This window comes from Taudactylus pleione, unplaced genomic scaffold (genome assembly GCF_031769625.1).
Source record: "Taudactylus pleione unplaced genomic scaffold, aTauple2 ptg000054l, whole genome shotgun sequence".
In the NCBI taxonomy this organism is placed as follows: domain Eukaryota; kingdom Metazoa; phylum Chordata; class Amphibia; order Anura; family Myobatrachidae; genus Taudactylus; species Taudactylus pleione.
Genome location: NW_028284456.1, coordinates 4,372,618 through 4,389,952, shown reverse-complemented (window position 1 = coordinate 4,389,952; position 17,335 = coordinate 4,372,618). Strand labels below are relative to the sequence as shown.

The 17,335-nt window shown below is 43.7% G+C and overlaps 1 protein-coding gene across 3 annotated transcripts in view; it reads right to left on the bottom strand.

Annotated features, from left to right (window-relative positions):
• Positions 1-17,335, bottom strand: part of GOLGA4 (golgin A4) — a 139,055-nt gene that overhangs the window by 77,469 nt on the left and 44,251 nt on the right. For all 3 annotated transcript variants that reach the window (XM_088464245.1, XM_088464254.1, XM_088464262.1), the window contains 3 exons: positions 5,479-5,666; positions 4,354-4,437; positions 2,099-2,246 (listed from right to left, as the gene is read on the bottom strand). In XM_088464245.1, the coding sequence (XP_088320371.1) occupies positions 2,099-2,246; positions 4,354-4,437; positions 5,479-5,666 (420 nt within the window). The remainder of the gene's footprint in view (positions 1-2,098; positions 2,247-4,353; positions 4,438-5,478; positions 5,667-17,335) is intronic.

Here is a 17,335-nt window from a genome sequence, read left to right as displayed (position 1 = left end):
AGCAAATGTTTCACTATATCAGTCATGCTAAAAAAAAAATCTGTATTTCAGAATATTTGGATATGGGAGACTCAACCTGTACTCTATACTCTGCATTGACCACGATGTCAGCTGTGACACACACACAAGAAATAGGTGGTCTTCAAAAACTGCCATGATAAGTAGTGTGACACTGGCAAAAGTATCCTACACCAAAGGTTTTTCCATCAAAATTCTTTACATTCTTCCACTCTTTTATATCTTTTCATGACTTTAACCGCAAAACACCTCATTAATGCATTTAAATCTCTTCTCAACTCTCCCAAACTAAACCCTCTGACTGCCATCAACATCCAAGATCTTGCTTCAAAAATCAAGGACAAGATTGTTAAGATCCGCCATGAAATGTTACCATCTGCCTCAACCAACAAGCTGTTTGATTCCTTCCTTGCACCCTCTGGTCCTTCTCTTCATCATTTGTGGGATCAAATGAAGTACAGTAGGTATCTACTTTTTCTAATCTTCCTAATAAACCAACTGTAATAGCTGACCCTACACCCACACAAGTCAGTCAATGCATGTCTCCCATACTCATCACAACCTTAGCTATAATCTCTCTCCACTAGTATCTTTCTATCACTACTAAGAATGCAGTGATTAAGCCCATTCTGAAAAGAAGGCACATCTTACACAAGACACTGCAAAACATTACTAATACACTCACTATCTCCCCCACTGACTATAGCAATTCCCCCATTACTGGTCTTCCCCTAACCAGATTTTCTATTTTGAATGCAGCAACTCCACTAATTTCCTTGAAAAAAATGATTTTGCTGCTGCTCCGTTCTGTCAGTGAACCCTGCATTTTTTACAGATTCCAATATAAAATACTTCAACTAACATAAAAGGCCTTAAACTTAACCAACAAATCTATGTACTTGTTTCAAAATATCTCCACACTACCTGCTCCCCCACCCAGTTACAGGACTTTCTTCAGGCTGCACCCACTGGGCCCGATTCAGGGGTGCACGCAATTGCGGATGTGTATTTTGCCGCATCTTTATGATAATGCCGCAGCCGATGATCTTTCTACTGAGACGCCTATAGGCTGCGCCGTTAATCCGTCTCAGTGCTTCTTTAGACACACCATCAAAGCTTGCACCATCCCTATGGCGTTTGCAATTTGTCAGTCTAAACATGGCGTCCCGTGCCTGCGCTACTACGGCAAAAGATGCAGATACTTTCAACGACAAGCCCACATCTGCCAAGCCACCCGTTACCTCCCCGGAACACCCAGAGCTATTGCGTCTAAGGATCCGATTCAGAAAAGTGTGCTAACCCGATGGTTAGCGTAAAATTCCAATGTAGAGTGATCTGCGCATGCGCAGGACCTATTCTACGCATGTGCAGAACGGGTCCTATGATCTTGCCTGCAGACCCTCCCAAGCCGCAGCATAACTGACATGCTGCAGCGTTCGGGGGCATAGAGGAGGCATGGCTAGTCACCGTTCCTGGAAATGGCTTTTTCCAGGAGGGACGAGGCCAGGGTCTTCGCCGGTGGACACAGTCGGTGGATTTCCTGGCCTCTCAGGACCCAGTCAGGCTTTGGTAAGCTTCAGCTGCCGCAGCCTGGCCAAAGGGATCAATTTTGCAGCAATAGTTGCAATGGGATCGCAGAGGCAGCAAGGTGTCTGTGTCCTACAGACACCTCCTTCTGCATTTGAATGAATCAGGCCCTAAATTCGCTCTGCGTCTACCTGCGTTAACTATCGGGACACATGCACAGTGCCACTTGCCAGTTTGCTTGCAACATTGACATGGTGATCACCTCTGAATCAGGCCCACTAAGGGCCTCCAAAACCATCAATCTTCTAAACCACACTTGTGTCCTCACTCTCCTCTACACAAAACTTACATTAAGTCTATTGTGTGATTGGAACAAAACTCCACACAAAGCACTTTTTTCCCTTGCAATCTGGTCAGATCAATATGCAGTAAGTGGCAGCTACCCTCGTGTCAACTCCTATAGATTGTAAGCTTGTGAGCAGAGCTCGCTTACCTCTCTGGCTACCAGGCTAGAATAAAATATTGTGCAATTTGGCTGAAAAGACCTCCTCACCAGCTTTCTCTGATTTCTCTTTCTGCTCTTGTAGCTGATCGCATTTTGTAGTAAGCTGCTTGACTCGTGTACGAAGCTGAGAAACCTCCTCTTCCTTCATCATTAGTGCCTCATGCATCTGTCGCTTTGTCTCTGCAATGACCATTCCCTGTACAGAATAGATAAAGCAAAACCATTCCATTGTTTGTCGTGTACTTAAACATTCACATGGGGACAGAATCGGTGAAGAATCCTTTTCTTCTTTGCGTTTACATACCTACAGATATGTCCTTGCTCATCTAGCCTCAATACGTTATGCAGCGCGATATGTCCGGCGTGAGAGAGCCACCAGGTCCCATGCAACTCTGCTAGCGTTGGGCATTTTTTTGTGCCAAAAACGCATCTAAGTCGCAATGCGATGCAACTAGGATGCACCTGGAGACTGTGCTGATTCATTTAATTATGTGACACTTGTATGTCTGTGTGCACCTGAGTCTGTAAACGGAACTTGGCGTGAACAAAAGCTGCGGCTTCTGCATCATAGCACTTCGCAAACTGAGTCAGAAACTAAGTCGCACACAGATATACAAGTGCTGCATATAAAATTAATCAGCACAGTCTCTTGGTGCGTCCTAGTCACATCGCATTGCGACTTAGATGCATTTTTGGTAAAAAAAGACGCCCGGTGTTAGCAGTCTCATGGGACTAAGTGCGAATGCAGCAAAGACGAGTGAGGACACAGCTATATCTTTGAAAATGTAAAGATGTTGGTCACTGCACAATCTGGCTAGGCACTGCAAGAGTGTACTTCAACCTCTTAGGCACGTTAAATACTAATAGGCAAAACAACAATTAAATTGAATTGATCCATCTTGAGGCTATTGTACAGACGCCCAGCAGGGGGCGTGCAAAGCAATTGAATCGCCCCCTAAAGCTCTGAACCACGTACTTCTTAACTCTCCTTCTAAAGAGAAGCAGCTTATATACAAGTACAAATAGTGAAATGTCACACAATGCAAAAAGTTAAATGCATGGTTCACTTCCAATTGCACATATTTACCAATATAAGCCGTACTCAATTAGCCGCGAAAAGTCCCAAACTTTTCGCCTGTTGTACTTTCTACCACATTCCCGTGTTTGGTACACGAATTTGCGGAATGCGCGTCCCTGCGTTTCGCCCTATTCAATTGCAGAACAGGCTAAAACGCAAATCGGCGAATGCATAATAGACGGAAAGTACTGAATAGAAGGGTGGAATTAGTCTGCACCCCAAAATAAGACGCTCTGACACAGGAAATCATTACAGATGTGTACTATTAGCCCTAATAAATGTACTTTGTGTCCTTTAGTTAGTTAAAAACTTTCTAGAAACTTTTTTGTAAAAGTGGTGAAGAATGATAGAAAACAGTATTTTTGGGTTAAAAAAAAATAGTCCAGTCAAATTTGGGGTACTTGAAATGGGTGCTAGAATATTTTTTTGTCTCTAAAGTGCACTTTTTAAAAAAAATGAAAAATCCACCTGCTGCATGCACCTGTAATCCTAAAAACACCTGTCCCATCCATACAGCCCCCCAAGGAAACTATTTTGCTAGTTTTTATCCTTGTCCCCCAATTTTTTCATTTTCGTACCCAAAAATGACGTCTTTTCTGGAGTGTTTTCTTTGGTAATTTTTTTTTGCTGATTTGTCCTTTGAGGTGGGGGGGCAGGGAGGTGTCCAAACGTTTCTGCCTGTTACAGTGCATTGAGTTTCTGCATACGCGAAAACGTCCTAGTATTGAATTTAGAGAGAAGACGCAAACAGGCGAAAAGCGGCAATAGGCAAAACTTTTTTGCGGATTACGGCTTTTCGCGTCTAATTGAGTCCGACCCATGATGTTTCCTGGAATTGAGACTGAGCTGAGATTGGGATGACCGAAGGAGCTATTACGATCATTATAACTGAGTCAATAGTTATTCACAAAAAGTTGTCACCTTAGCAGGGTGCCAAGAGGGTATATCACACTATGGGGTAAATTTATTAAAGTGAGAATTTTTAGAAGTGAGTTTTAGAAGAGATGTTGCCCATAGCAACCAATCAGATTCTACTTAACATTAAACTAGCACCTTCTAGAAGATAATAGCTAGAATCTGATTGGTTGCTATTGGCAACATCTCTTCTAAAACTCACTTCTAAAAACTCTCACTTTAGTAAATTTACTCCTATATCTCACTATGATCATGGACAACGCCAAGTGAAGTTGTGCTGACATCTACTGTATCTGAGCTGAATGTTTACCTTATCTTGTTCGAGCTGTTCAACTAAATTCTTGGCATCCCTCAGTTGGGTTATCAGCTTGGTCTTCTCACTCGTGTGAAGTTCCTGGAATGTCACACACAAATGCTTATTGATATTGAACACACATTCTTTTTGGACAACATATTTGAAAAAATAATATGAAAAGTACAGTCTGCTGTAGAAATCAAAGTTTAAAATATTTGACAAAAAAATATAAAAAGCAGGTTTCATTAGGCTATAGAGCACCGGATTGTATTATGTTTTACGCTGTTTACAAGTGAACAACAAGCTCCCAAGATGCTGTTTTTGCAAAGCAACATATAAACACATATTTAATTGCAACACATACCAACAAAATAAAGTATTAGCTTGGCACAAACCAGCACAAGTTAGGCTAAGGAAGGGATATGCCTAATAGGTTGGTACTAGTTATATAAACCTTTTGAGGTTTTCCATTATTTAACATTAATTTACAGCGGACAAATACGTAAATCAAAACAGCTGGGTAGTAAGCAAAGAGGCAAAACCGCTCCATGAAACGGTGTGAACATTGAATTCAAAGATAGCTAAGAGAGTTACCTGTGGCACTTCTACATTTCTATCTCAAAGTTTCAGCACTGTGCATTAACTTACTTAGCAATGAAAGAGTAATCTTCAGCTGGAGTTGTAGAAATGGGGGTGAGGGGTGCTAGTATGGATTATTTAAAGGGAAGCAACAGGAATAGGGACTTCTCATGTCAGTATACTCCGTAAGTATAATATGGAAGATCCTCTTGAGGATATAAGCTGTGTTTGATGTTGAAGATGTCAAAAAATAAACATTTTTAGCAACTAATGAGGGAGCTTAAGCAAATATTAGAAAGTAAATGGTCTATGTGCTCTATAAGGCATGGACAGCTTTATTATGTTTATTTACAGCTATTCAAATGTACAAACATCACAATAAATAAAGCAAGTAATGCTGCAGACAGAATTGTATTACAAAATGACTAAAGGACAAGTAAAGGGATGCGTCATGTAGTACAGCAACCACTGTCTTACATTGCTACACAGTGGTAATTTTTTTAAGCTAGTTTGAAAAATAAAAAACAAAGAAATACATTTTTAATAATATTACTAGTATACCTTAATCTTTTCAAGCTCTTGGAGCCTCTCATCTAGTTGGTTCTGTAGAGCGTCTTTTTCACTGCTAAGCTGAGAACACTGGTCCTTATATGACCGAATCTTTTCTTTACATCTTTGAAGAAGGTTCTCCTGTCGTTTCACTCTTATTTGCAGAGCATCTAAAGTTTTTGCAGTATCCCCACTTCCATCTACAGAAAACAAGAACGTCAATACATCAAAGTCAGCACTACACATGGTTTGGTGAAATCTGGCTCAGGCAAAAAATATCATAAAACCAGTAAAAGTATTATTTACTATTACAATTGGTTAAAATTTCTTCACAATAAAGCAAGCACTCTCCTTTAAATATGGAAAAATATATTTTTGGTTTTATTTCACCCAGCACACACATCCAGTATTACCAGTCACGGTACAATCTTTAAACAGCTTTTTATTGAAGCAAGTGTATCAATACAGGTTAAAGTTACATTAGCAGTAAATACAATGCATACTTGGTTGAGAAGGGATGTAGTTATGTGAGCGGCAGCCGTTAGGCCACCATTCACAATCCCGACAGCAGAATGCCGGCTAGGGATTTATGATATGCTTCGAAATACTGACACCTATCATATTCCCGACGCCGGAATCCAGGATAACGCGTGCCCGAATGAGGTAAGCCCAGTCCTGTTAGCCACGGGGGGGGGGGGTTAGGTTTACGGCAGTTAGCTGGGTTAGCGTTAGGCTTTGGGGGGTGGTTAGGCACCTCCAGGGAGAGGTTAGGGTTAGACACCTCCACGGGAGGGTTAGGTTTAGGGAGCGGTAAGGGGGGGCTAGGGTTAGGTACCCCCGGGAGGGAGGTTAGGGTTAGGCACTAGGGGAAGAGGTTAGGCACCACTAAGGGAGGGTTATGGTTAGGGGGGGTGCGGGACTGGACATGGGAGGATACCTGCCTTTGTCTGGATTTTCATCCTGACGGGCAGCCGCTGTCGGGATTTGAACCGGCGGCGGCATTTCAATCCCATTCCGTTGAGAAGTAATACAGCAGACATGATGATACAGCGTATGACTCAGAGTATTTGACAAATTACATAGGGCACAGTATGCTATATATAACAAGTATTCCTAAAAGGATACACAACAAAAATCCAAAAATGAAACAAACATTCATCATGGACTGATATATTAATACAATGCTTCTAACCCTCCAATTTTCTATTTTACCAACCATAATAAGAACAACTGGAGCTACAACCGCAGCACGCATCCTGAGGATAGACTAAATACTGCTAAAGTAGAACATAAAATGCAAAAAATTGGTGTAGAATGTAGAGATATAAAAGACATGAATACTGAAATAAACTATACAAAGATAATGTGAGCAGGTTTTATTTTTACAATCAATACTTAAAATATCTCGAGACCAAAATGGCTTGATGTTATGTAGGAAGATAGGTAATACATTAATCAAAAGGACAAAAGGGGGTATAAGGAAATAAAACGTCAGCTTAAGCTTGTAGGGATATCAATTACCAAAGCCAAGATAATGAAAATTGGTCAAACGTAAGAAACCATGAGAATAAGAGCAATGAACCATGCAATTATGTAACAGCGCCTATGATATCCTTAAATAGAGATCGTATATGCATAGTACGAAGGAGTGACCATTTCTTTCTAACAAAAAAATCCAAAATTCCATCAGGTAGGTAAGAAATTGGAAAGTAAAGATCAATGTAACTAGCTTTGTGCAGCATGAGTAGCATATGTTGGGATTGAACCCATTCCATTGTGCTGAGTTTCAAAGTAAAGAGAAGCAGGGTTCTCTCCAAAATTAAACAATACCGAACAGAGATGAGAAGTCGGAGCAATTGGTGGCAGCTTCAATTAGAGGCATGGGCATAGGCAAAACACACTCTGATGGGGAGCTAGCAAGGGCTGGGGCATTAAGCTCAAAAGCACTCAGTAACAGTCGGGTCAGTCAAACAAGATGGCTTATCGGTCATAGAGACCAGGTCAGGTCCAAGTGAGACAACAGATTATTAAAGCTGTTCTTTATGTGAGGTATCAATTTATTCAATAATTCCATCGCCAACTGGTTAAACAGTGTTGAACAGTTTCAACATTAGACACCGCATACACCACTGTAGAAGCAGAAAATAGTAGTGGGGGAGAACACTCTCCCAATTGGGAAGGCTTGTGTATTAGCATATTGCAATATTGAATGACCCACTGTGAATATGATATAAATGATACATGTCAGTTAGCTAAGACTTCACTATAACACTGTAGACATAGTAATGTGGAAGAATGGGCACAATGTGACAGTATAATATAGTAAACAAATGTTACACAAATAAAAATCTGGATCAGTGAAAATAAGAGTGTAAAAGAAATGACAGTTCAACAAGCCTAACAGAACTCACAATGCTGCTATAATGTGAATGGTTAGTTAGTCTGATTATCACTAACACTGTAAATGTGATGTAATGTGGAATAGTAACCACAAGGTGGTATTATATTACAGCAAAGAAATTAAAAACACAATATCAGACTGGTATAGTGGCTAATCAATAAAACAAATGAAAACAAGAATTAAATAAAACAGATGCTAAAAAGAAACACTCTAGTCCCCCATCAAATTAGACAAAATCTGTTGTAACAAGTGGGTGGATTTTAGCATAGCAACTGTCCACTGGAGAGCAGGAGAGCAAGCTTAATTAGATCTGAGGTAAAAAAAAAAGGGAGGGGAAAAAATGGGGAGGTGGGGTGCAGTGGGAGAACAAAGAACAGATTAGGGATAGACATACTTGAGGCCACCGGTCCCTGGAAAGTCAGTGGAGGAAACCAGGTAGGCAGACCACTGCCAAGATTTTCAAGAAAGTACCTCCAAGGGTGAGAGCGGCAGCACGTTTTCAGCAGGGACACAGGCTCAGTCAGCGTCGAAGCTCCCCCGCGATGAGGCGAATACCACCCACAGATGATCGAGACAAGATGTCAAGATCTCTCAGCCGCGGGCAGCAGGGTAAGTTCAGGCAAGCGGAAGGACTTAGCCACACTTCACTCCTAGATCTTCACCCGAGGGGATAACAGGTGCCGCAGGTGGAGGGACCACAAGCATGATTGTAGGTAGGGTCGAGGGGGCCAACACCACTTCATAATAGGTTGCGGGGGAAGCTTGTGCCAAGGCAGGCCAAACACGCTCTCAACTACTCACCCGGGAAAAGATGCAAATTAGTCAGGCAGGGGTCCTCAGTCACCGGAGGCGGTAATGTGAAAAGCAACTTTAAGTAATAATGCAGATACGGGCGTTCCAAAACCCACGTCTGAATTTGCGCCAAAGAGTTTGGCGGACATGCAGGCCACTGCTGCAAGTGGCAGGACTCCGGTGGAATAACACCATGGACAGCGCAGTGTCTGTCCATGGGTGCTTAGTGATCGTGACCAGCGTTGTCTGGCCAGAATTGCCCATGTTTTTTTTTTTCTTTTTCCAAAACAATTTTTATTTTATATACTCACATATGCATACACATAGATACATATACACACATACTGTATGAATACACAGATATACAGAGCTGCAAACTGTACAAACAGTTCAAAAACAATATCAGACAAAAAACATAATTGTAATGTATAGCTAGTCAGTAATAACCAGCTATTAAGCATATACACATGAATAGAATATATAATTCAATTAGAACTATAGCAACAGATAACAAAGAAACAAAATAAAACAAGCAAAACAAAAGTATAAAAAAAAAAAATCCCCGAACCCTGGTGCAGCTTGACCCTTCCATTAATCGAATGTGGAGGGAATGTCATTATGCCTCTCAAGAGAAAAGGAAACATATCCCCTAATCTGTAAATATAGAACCTAAGAACATAAATATATAACGTCACTCAAGATTACGAAGTAGAGACCAACTCGTAGTCTCCAATAACTGCATTATATGCGTTCTAGTGCCAAGATCCAGGGAGTTGACATATATACCCAATTTAGCATAAAAGCGAACCAGGTGGAGTTTTGATGGAGCAGTATCATTGCCCTACAGAAAAGGAGGTATAGCTCAATAGGGGGAGCTTTTCTTAAATAACCCCTATGTGTCTAAAACTGTACCTTTTCAGATAAGGGACATTTATGGTACACAGCCATTTTTATGTATGTGTTTGAAATAAAATTGTTTTAAGGATTTTACACTATGTATGTGTTTTTTCCTCTGTTTTGCATATGTCTGTGAGGAAATATACGTGGTTAATGAATTCATGGTGTTGAAGATCTGACGGAATCAGAATTGGATATTTTCCTTTTAATGACAAATCTCTCTGGATTAAGAAGGGGACTATGAATGTGACTATATGACAGTTTTTATTCATATACTTATTTATGGTGTATTTTCCCTGATTAAATCAGGTTGAATCCATATCCTTGAGGACAGCGCGCTTAGATCCATTTCTTTGTGAACCACCCCCTTCTCAACACCAGGTATAGTTGCCCGTCTGTCAAAATAAAGTATTTGTAGTAGTATGTTTTTAACTGCTTGGAGTGATGCTGCTGTGGAAACCGTCCAATTTATGGAGGATAGCTTTCTTCGCCACAGTTACTACGACCGTAAGAAAGGGCAGCAATTCCATTTTACGACCCTGCAGGTCCCAATTCGTAAATTAGCATATAACATAGCTAAAGGGTCCTTCACAAGGCATAAGGCACATGTCTTATTTAGAAATACCATAACTCTATCCCAAAATGTTCTCATTTTCCCACAGTCCCACATATTATGGAAAAAAGTGGCTCATGAGAACTTACACTTCGGGCAACATCACGACTCCCCCTCAACAACATGTTTCCTCTGACTCTGAGACATATACACCCTATAAATGGTCCTGATAGGTACTTCTTGCCAAATAGCTGAATGGAGAATTCTCAGAGTCTTCTCCGTATGTTTTAACAAAACAGCAGGGCAATCTACCTGTGGTATCTCTGAAGACCAATTTTGGGTGCAGCTTTTCCATAAAACTTCTGCTGTCGCAGGAAGTAAGTAGAGATACAAAAACAGTGTCTTGTAATACCCAGTATTTGTTACATTAAATAAGGGCCGTAAAACATCATTATCTTCCTCCCGCAGCATAGGAGGTGTCGAAGACGGATGATTGGCTGAGACCTGATCTTAAATTATCTGGCGACGCCATTTTGTGTCGCCCCTGACGATTGTTGCAATTATTAGCATCGTGCGTCTGATTTGCTACCGCAGATTGTTGAAAGTCCTACCATACCACATACGCACATTAAATAAAACTTAAAAATATATGACGCACAGCGCACAGTTGCGCTGTTTATTAAAGCACTCTACACAAACGCACCACGCATATTAGCGACTTTACGCAATATTCTCACACTTACACATGCCAAAACTTATAAAGAGGTTCCTCCACATTAAAAGCTTAATATTAGAGGTTTTATTAGCGAATACTTATGTTGTGAAATTTAATGTATATGATATTTAAGGTACATAAGCTAGTAGACATATCATGTTTGGTACCATTCTAAATCACTGTTCATTTGCAGTTTTCCAGTTCGACCCGCAAGGAAATCGCATCATGCGTTCGCAAGATATGAACTATATGAAAATTATGGTTAGAATGTGAAGCTGTATGAAGTGTTTTTTACTAGTTTAAACCAGTTCTTTGGCGGGAAAACCACACAGAGCAACATCTGAGGAACTGGGACATACCCCTAGTAATGCTATATGAACTGTCCAATGACATGCATCGTACCAGAATGTCCAGGAACAAGACCCAATGGAAACTAGTTTCTTTGTTCTGGGGAGGGTATATAGCTTGCATACTGGTTATAGCATACAGCCATTCTTCTTTGATGACCACAGGCTTCTGGACTGAAGACTGTATGCTGGGACCAGTGTGCACGCGTATGTATTGGGCTGTATCGTATATTCTGTATTTAATTGTCTTTGCGCTAATTGTGCTAGATGAAAGCGTGTAATTTTCTTTTATTGCAATAAGAACTTTTTGTGCGTTGGAAACACAATTATTGCCTGGACAGCGATTATTTCTCTCTAGCAATTTAAGGGTATTCATAGATGGGGGCTCGCAGTTGATATCACGACACTGTGATTCGCACTATATAGCGAACGGTCCTCAATTCCGCAAAACTAAGGGTGGAAGGCGCCATAAGCAGGCAAGAACGCACTGTGGCCCTGATTCAGAGCCGGACGCTCTGACAGAGCGCTCGCTCTGAATCAGGGCCGTCCTTCGGAATGGTGACCACCCACAGCTATAGCGAGCGGCCAGGAAGATGGTCGCGATGGTCTATCAGAGCCGAAAGCACTCCCACTGACATCACTTGTGATGTCAGTGGGGCCGGCTCCAGACGGTAGGCATGGTGGGCGTGCCGGAGGCCAGCCACGCCCCCAGCACACCCACCAAAGGGGGCATGCTGTCACTCATCATCGACAGCATGCCCCCTTTGTAGCGAGACCCGGAGCAATGGTTTGCCCGTCGCTATCCGGGTCTCGCGCATGCGCACGACAGAGCCGGGTCCGTCGTGCGCATTCGCACTGGGCCAACATCGACCCGCTTGCGAGCGCTCAGCGCTCATGAGCGGGTCTGAATCAGGCCCTGTGTTCGAAACCCTGCTACCACTCAGTGTTGTGGAATCGATGTCCTTTATTGTGTGATCTTATGGGGCGCTGATTAGGAACTTGGGGACAGGAGAGAGGTTTGTTTCTTTTATTGTCTGTCCGTGCATTATTGTGTATGCGACTAGTCGTACAATAGTGTCATTTTTATTTCCGCGCTTTTGTATATCAGTCGCATTATTGTGTATCCGACTATGCGCACAATAGCTTATACGTGTTTCCGGTATTGCTGCCACGTGTTCAAACAAGTTGTTTAAGATTGCATTGTTGTATTGATAGCGTGATTACATTGTTTTGAGTCTCTTAATTATACTGCCATATCTGAGAAAAAGTTTAAATTCTTTTCTGCGCAGAAAAGGTTCATGATAGACGTATATTTGTGATGAGAATAGGGGTACTGTGTGTTCCCTATTACTAGGGGTACTGTGTGTTTCCTAGGGTACACATAGCAGGTGTATTGCAGAAAGGGGTACTGTGTGTTCCCTACTACTGTGTTCCCTAGAGGTAAAGTCGGCTCTCAGTGTGAGCGCAAAATCCATTGATCAGTTAGGTTATTTGGGCATTGCGATTGAACCACACGGTTGGGGCAGACCGTGATTGTGAACTGAGTTGTGGTGGAGGAAATCACTGCTAGCAGTGGAAAGTACTCTAAAAGGGATTTGATTTGGGGTACTGTGTGTTCCCTATCCGGAAGGCAGGATATTGTATAGGCGGCATTCTGCTGCTTGTTGTGTAGGTTGACTGTAACGATTAGCGATTTGGTTGTACACAGCGGGTAAAGGTGAGTGGACGCAGCCTGTGAATTCGTCCACCGGTCCACATACTAGCGAAATGTGCTTAGCGGTTTCCCAGATGGGTGCCAGGCTGACGCTGGGTATGGTGGACGATGTGCTGCTTTTGGAAGGGCCGACAGGATCGGCAAAGCATATAATGCATACAAAGTACGGAGCGTATGCAACTACACACTGTAATGTATGGGTTAAGATGACGAGGAAGTGTGTGAAACCTTTTCCGAAGATTGGCAGTTTTGATGTGGAAATATTGAACAATGTTAGAGATAGCATCTGTGTGGTGAAATCTCTGAAGAAAAGAGTAAAATATAACGATTGCTTGAAGTTGTGGCAGCATGAGGGAAACATGTGGCTTAGCGGTGTGCACGCGGCACAAAATAGCGTCGCGCTCACGACGCAAGGGAGTGCGCACGCAACGCAAAATGGCGTCGTGTGCGCGCCACTAGGGAGCGCGTACGCATGGCAAGGTAGCATTGCCGAAAGTACAGTTAGTAGTGCAGGCGCACCTCCACCACCCTACGCGGTGGGAGGTGAAGATACAGCCCATACCAAAAATTATAAAAATTTAACAAATAACTTGTACCTGCTCCTGAGTAATTATAAGGAAAATGTTCATGAAGCGGATGATGAACCTGTTATAATGTCAGCCATTTCTCATGCAGTTCAAATGTTAAATGTTCCTCCACAGCAGGTACAGTGCCCTCGCCAATGGTAGTAGCAGAAGTGCTACCACCCGCAGAAGACGTAGCAAAAGCTGGTGTAAATAATGCATTAATAGACTGAACTCCCCAAGTACCAAGGCCAAAAGGTAACGGTGTGGTAGGCATGCATCCAGTCCGGACAATAACAGTTCCCAATGGGAATCCAGACGCACATGGTGTAGTGCCTACAAGGGAGGTAGTAATGCATTGTCCACAGATGAGAGCGGAGCTACATTCCATAAATGACAGATTTCCCTGATCCTAGAAAAGAGTTAGCAAAGTCAGGGGCGGAACTAGCAGCGGTGCAGTCGATGCATTGCATCGGGACCCGCTGTGGTGCAGGGGCCCATAGCCACTCCTGCACCGCCGCTAGTCCCCTGGGCCCCACATGTGTAGGGCAGACCGCAGTGAGAGCGGTCTGCCCTACACAGTTTACAAACACACAGCTGCCAGCGGCGGCTGTGTGTCTGCAATAGCAGCCATTGAGAGTCAGATAGACTCTCATTGGCTGCTGCGGGAGCCGGCTGGAGCTCACTCATGAGCTCCGTCTTCTGGCTCCCTCTACAGCGGGTGATGAGAGAGACGTCACGTCATGACGTCTCTCTCATCCCATGGTGCAGAGTGAGAGCGGGCCGGGAGGAGCGTCCGGACAGCGGCGGTTGTCGGTAGGAGAGGGGATCAGGTAAGTTGTGTGGTTTTGTTTGTTTGTGTAAGGGGGTACTTGCACAGCATAAGGGGAGGGGGTGCTACTATGGGGGCATTGGCACATCATATGTGCTACAGGGGGCACTTTATAGGGTGGGGGGGCGCTACTATGGCCACTGTATAGGGTGGGCCACTACTGGGGGCATTGTATGGGGGGGCTGGCCACTACTGAGGTCACTATATAGGGGGGTCTACTACTGGGGGCATTGCATAGGGTGCTACTACTGGGGGCTATGCATAGGGGGAAATACAACTGGGGGCACTGCATGGGGGGCTACTACTGGGGGCACTGCATAGGGGGCTACGACTGGGGGCACTGCATAGGGGGGATTACAACTGGGGGAACTGCAAAGGGGGGCTACTACTGGGGTCACTGCATAGGGGGGCTACTACTGGGGGCACAGCATAGAGGGGACTACTACTGGGGGCACAGCATAGAGGGGACTACTACTGGGGGCACAGCATAGAGGGGACTACTACTGGGGGCACAGCATAGAGGGGACTACTACTGGGGGCACTGCATAGAGGGGACTACTACTGGGGGCACTGCATAGAGGGGACTACTACTGGGGGCACTGCATAGAGGGGACTACTACTGGGGGCACTGCATAGAGGGGACTACTACTGGGGGCACTGCATAGAGGGGACTACTACTGGGGGCACTGCATAGAGGGGACTACTACTGGGGGCACTGCATAGAGGGGACTACTACTGGGGGCACTGCATAGAGGGGACTACTACTGGGGGCACTGCATAGAGGGGACTACTACTGGGGGCACTGCATAGAGGGGACTACTACTGGGGGCACTGCATCAGGGGGATTACTACTGGGGGCACTGCATCAGGGGGATTACTACTGGGGGCACTGCATGGGGGGACTACTACTGGGGGCACTGCATAGGGGGGAATACAACTGGGGGCACTGCATAGGGGGGAGTACAACTGGGGGCACTGCATAGGGAGGACAACTGTGTGCACTGCATAGGGGGGACTACTACTGGGGGCACTACATAGGGGGGACCACTACTGGAGGCACTGCATAGGGGGGTCCAAAGCATATTCTTGCACCTGAGACCACCACTCTCTAGGTCCGCCACTGAGCAAAGTGTCAGAGATTAATAAAAGATTTAGGTAATGCTCATGAGCCAGGCATTACGGGCATATCTTCCACACAATACCGACGTGAAAAAGTTTATCACGGCTTGTGTATTGGATGGAGATAGTCCCTTAACTGACGAAAGTAATCAGGACAACATAACCCGCATAATCACCCAATTGGCCGTATATTTTCCAGTGGTAGTTAACTGGAGTAAAATTTTTACAATTAAACAGAAGGAGAGTGAGTCTGCAGAAGATTATTTCACCAGAGCGCTGCAGACTATTACTCACTACGCTGGGATAGAGGACATAAAAGATAGCACACGCACCACAGGGAAATGGTCATCACGGTACTTATGGATGGTCTTAAAGACAATCTAAAGACTAGGGTTCAGACCGCACATCATGAGTGGAGGGGAATTACGATAGACACCCTCAGGGAAACTGCTATTGAACATGACAAAAACATCCTCAGGAAGCGTGGAAACACAGAGTGAGAAGCTAATAGCTGTTAGCATTCAAGCTCTTGAAACAATGCATCCACAGCCACCAGACACCTACTCACCTGCACAGCTACAAGTTCTCAATACATATCATCCTGCGCAGTCACAAATTACACAGCCATATCACACTCGGCAACAAAACACATAACAACAAATGTAGCTCCTGTAATGATTAACTTAAAGGTGGGAAGACAGGCTCCAAAAATCTCTCAGTACCCTTTAAAACCAGAGGTGGAGTTAGGGGTGTATCCCATAATTGAGAAATTGCTCCAGCAGGGGATTTTAGTCCGTACAGCTAGTGTAGCCAACAGTCCCATCTTTCCTGTGAAGAAGAGTAGTGGGAGGGGTTATAGGCTAGTACAGAACCTTAGAGGGGTTAATAAGGTAGTTGAGAGCCAATTCCCTGTAGTGCCAAACCCATCTGTCATTCTCATGCAGATCCCACCAAATGCAACCCATTTTACTGTTATTGATCTCTGTTCTGCCTTCTTCTCTGTCCCTCTTCATCCTGACTGTCAGTATTTATTCGCCTTCACATACAAGGGGGTACAATACACATGGACACGGTTGCCCCAGGGCTTCATAGACAGCCCCAGTATCTTCTCCCAGGCTTTACACGACTGTTTACAATCTTTTCAACCTGCCAATGGATCTGTTGTAATCCAATATATAGACGATTTATTGTTGTGTTCTGATTCGTTTATGTCATGTTTAAATGATACTAAACTACTGTTGCTTCATCTCTCACAGACAGGACACAAGGTTGCTAAGGTCAAATTACAGCCATGCCAGACTAAGGTTAAATACTTGGGACACTGTCTAACCCAGGGCCTACGACATTTGACAACCGAACGAATACAGGTCATACAGACCATGACAATGCCGCAGAACAGCAAATCCGTACCTTTTTGGGCATGTGTGGATACTGCAGATCATAGATCCCAGGTTTTTCTATTTACCTTTGCAGGAATTGGTGTCATCCTCAAAACCCGACCGTGTCACACACACTGAGGAAATAGAGCAGGCTTTTCTTAACCTTAAGGATAGCCTGACAAGAGCACCTACATTGGGAATACCATATTACGAAAAACCTTTTGATTTATATTGTACGGAGGCTAATGGCTGCACAGCAGGTGTCCTCACACAAAAACATGGTGATGCTAGTAGAACCGTAGCATGCTACAGTGCACAATTGAACACTGTGGCAAGATCACTCCCAACGTGTTTAAGAAGTGTAGCAGCAACTGCTCTTTTGGTCAGTTACAGTGAGGATGTAATATTAGGCCATGATATGATTATTTATACACCCCATGCTGTATCTGCTATTCTGCCCAAACCAGACATGTTTCCTCAGCTAGGTTCACGAAATGGGAACTAGCTCTAATAGCACATGCAAATATCACCATTAACCGGTGCAGTACGTTAAACCT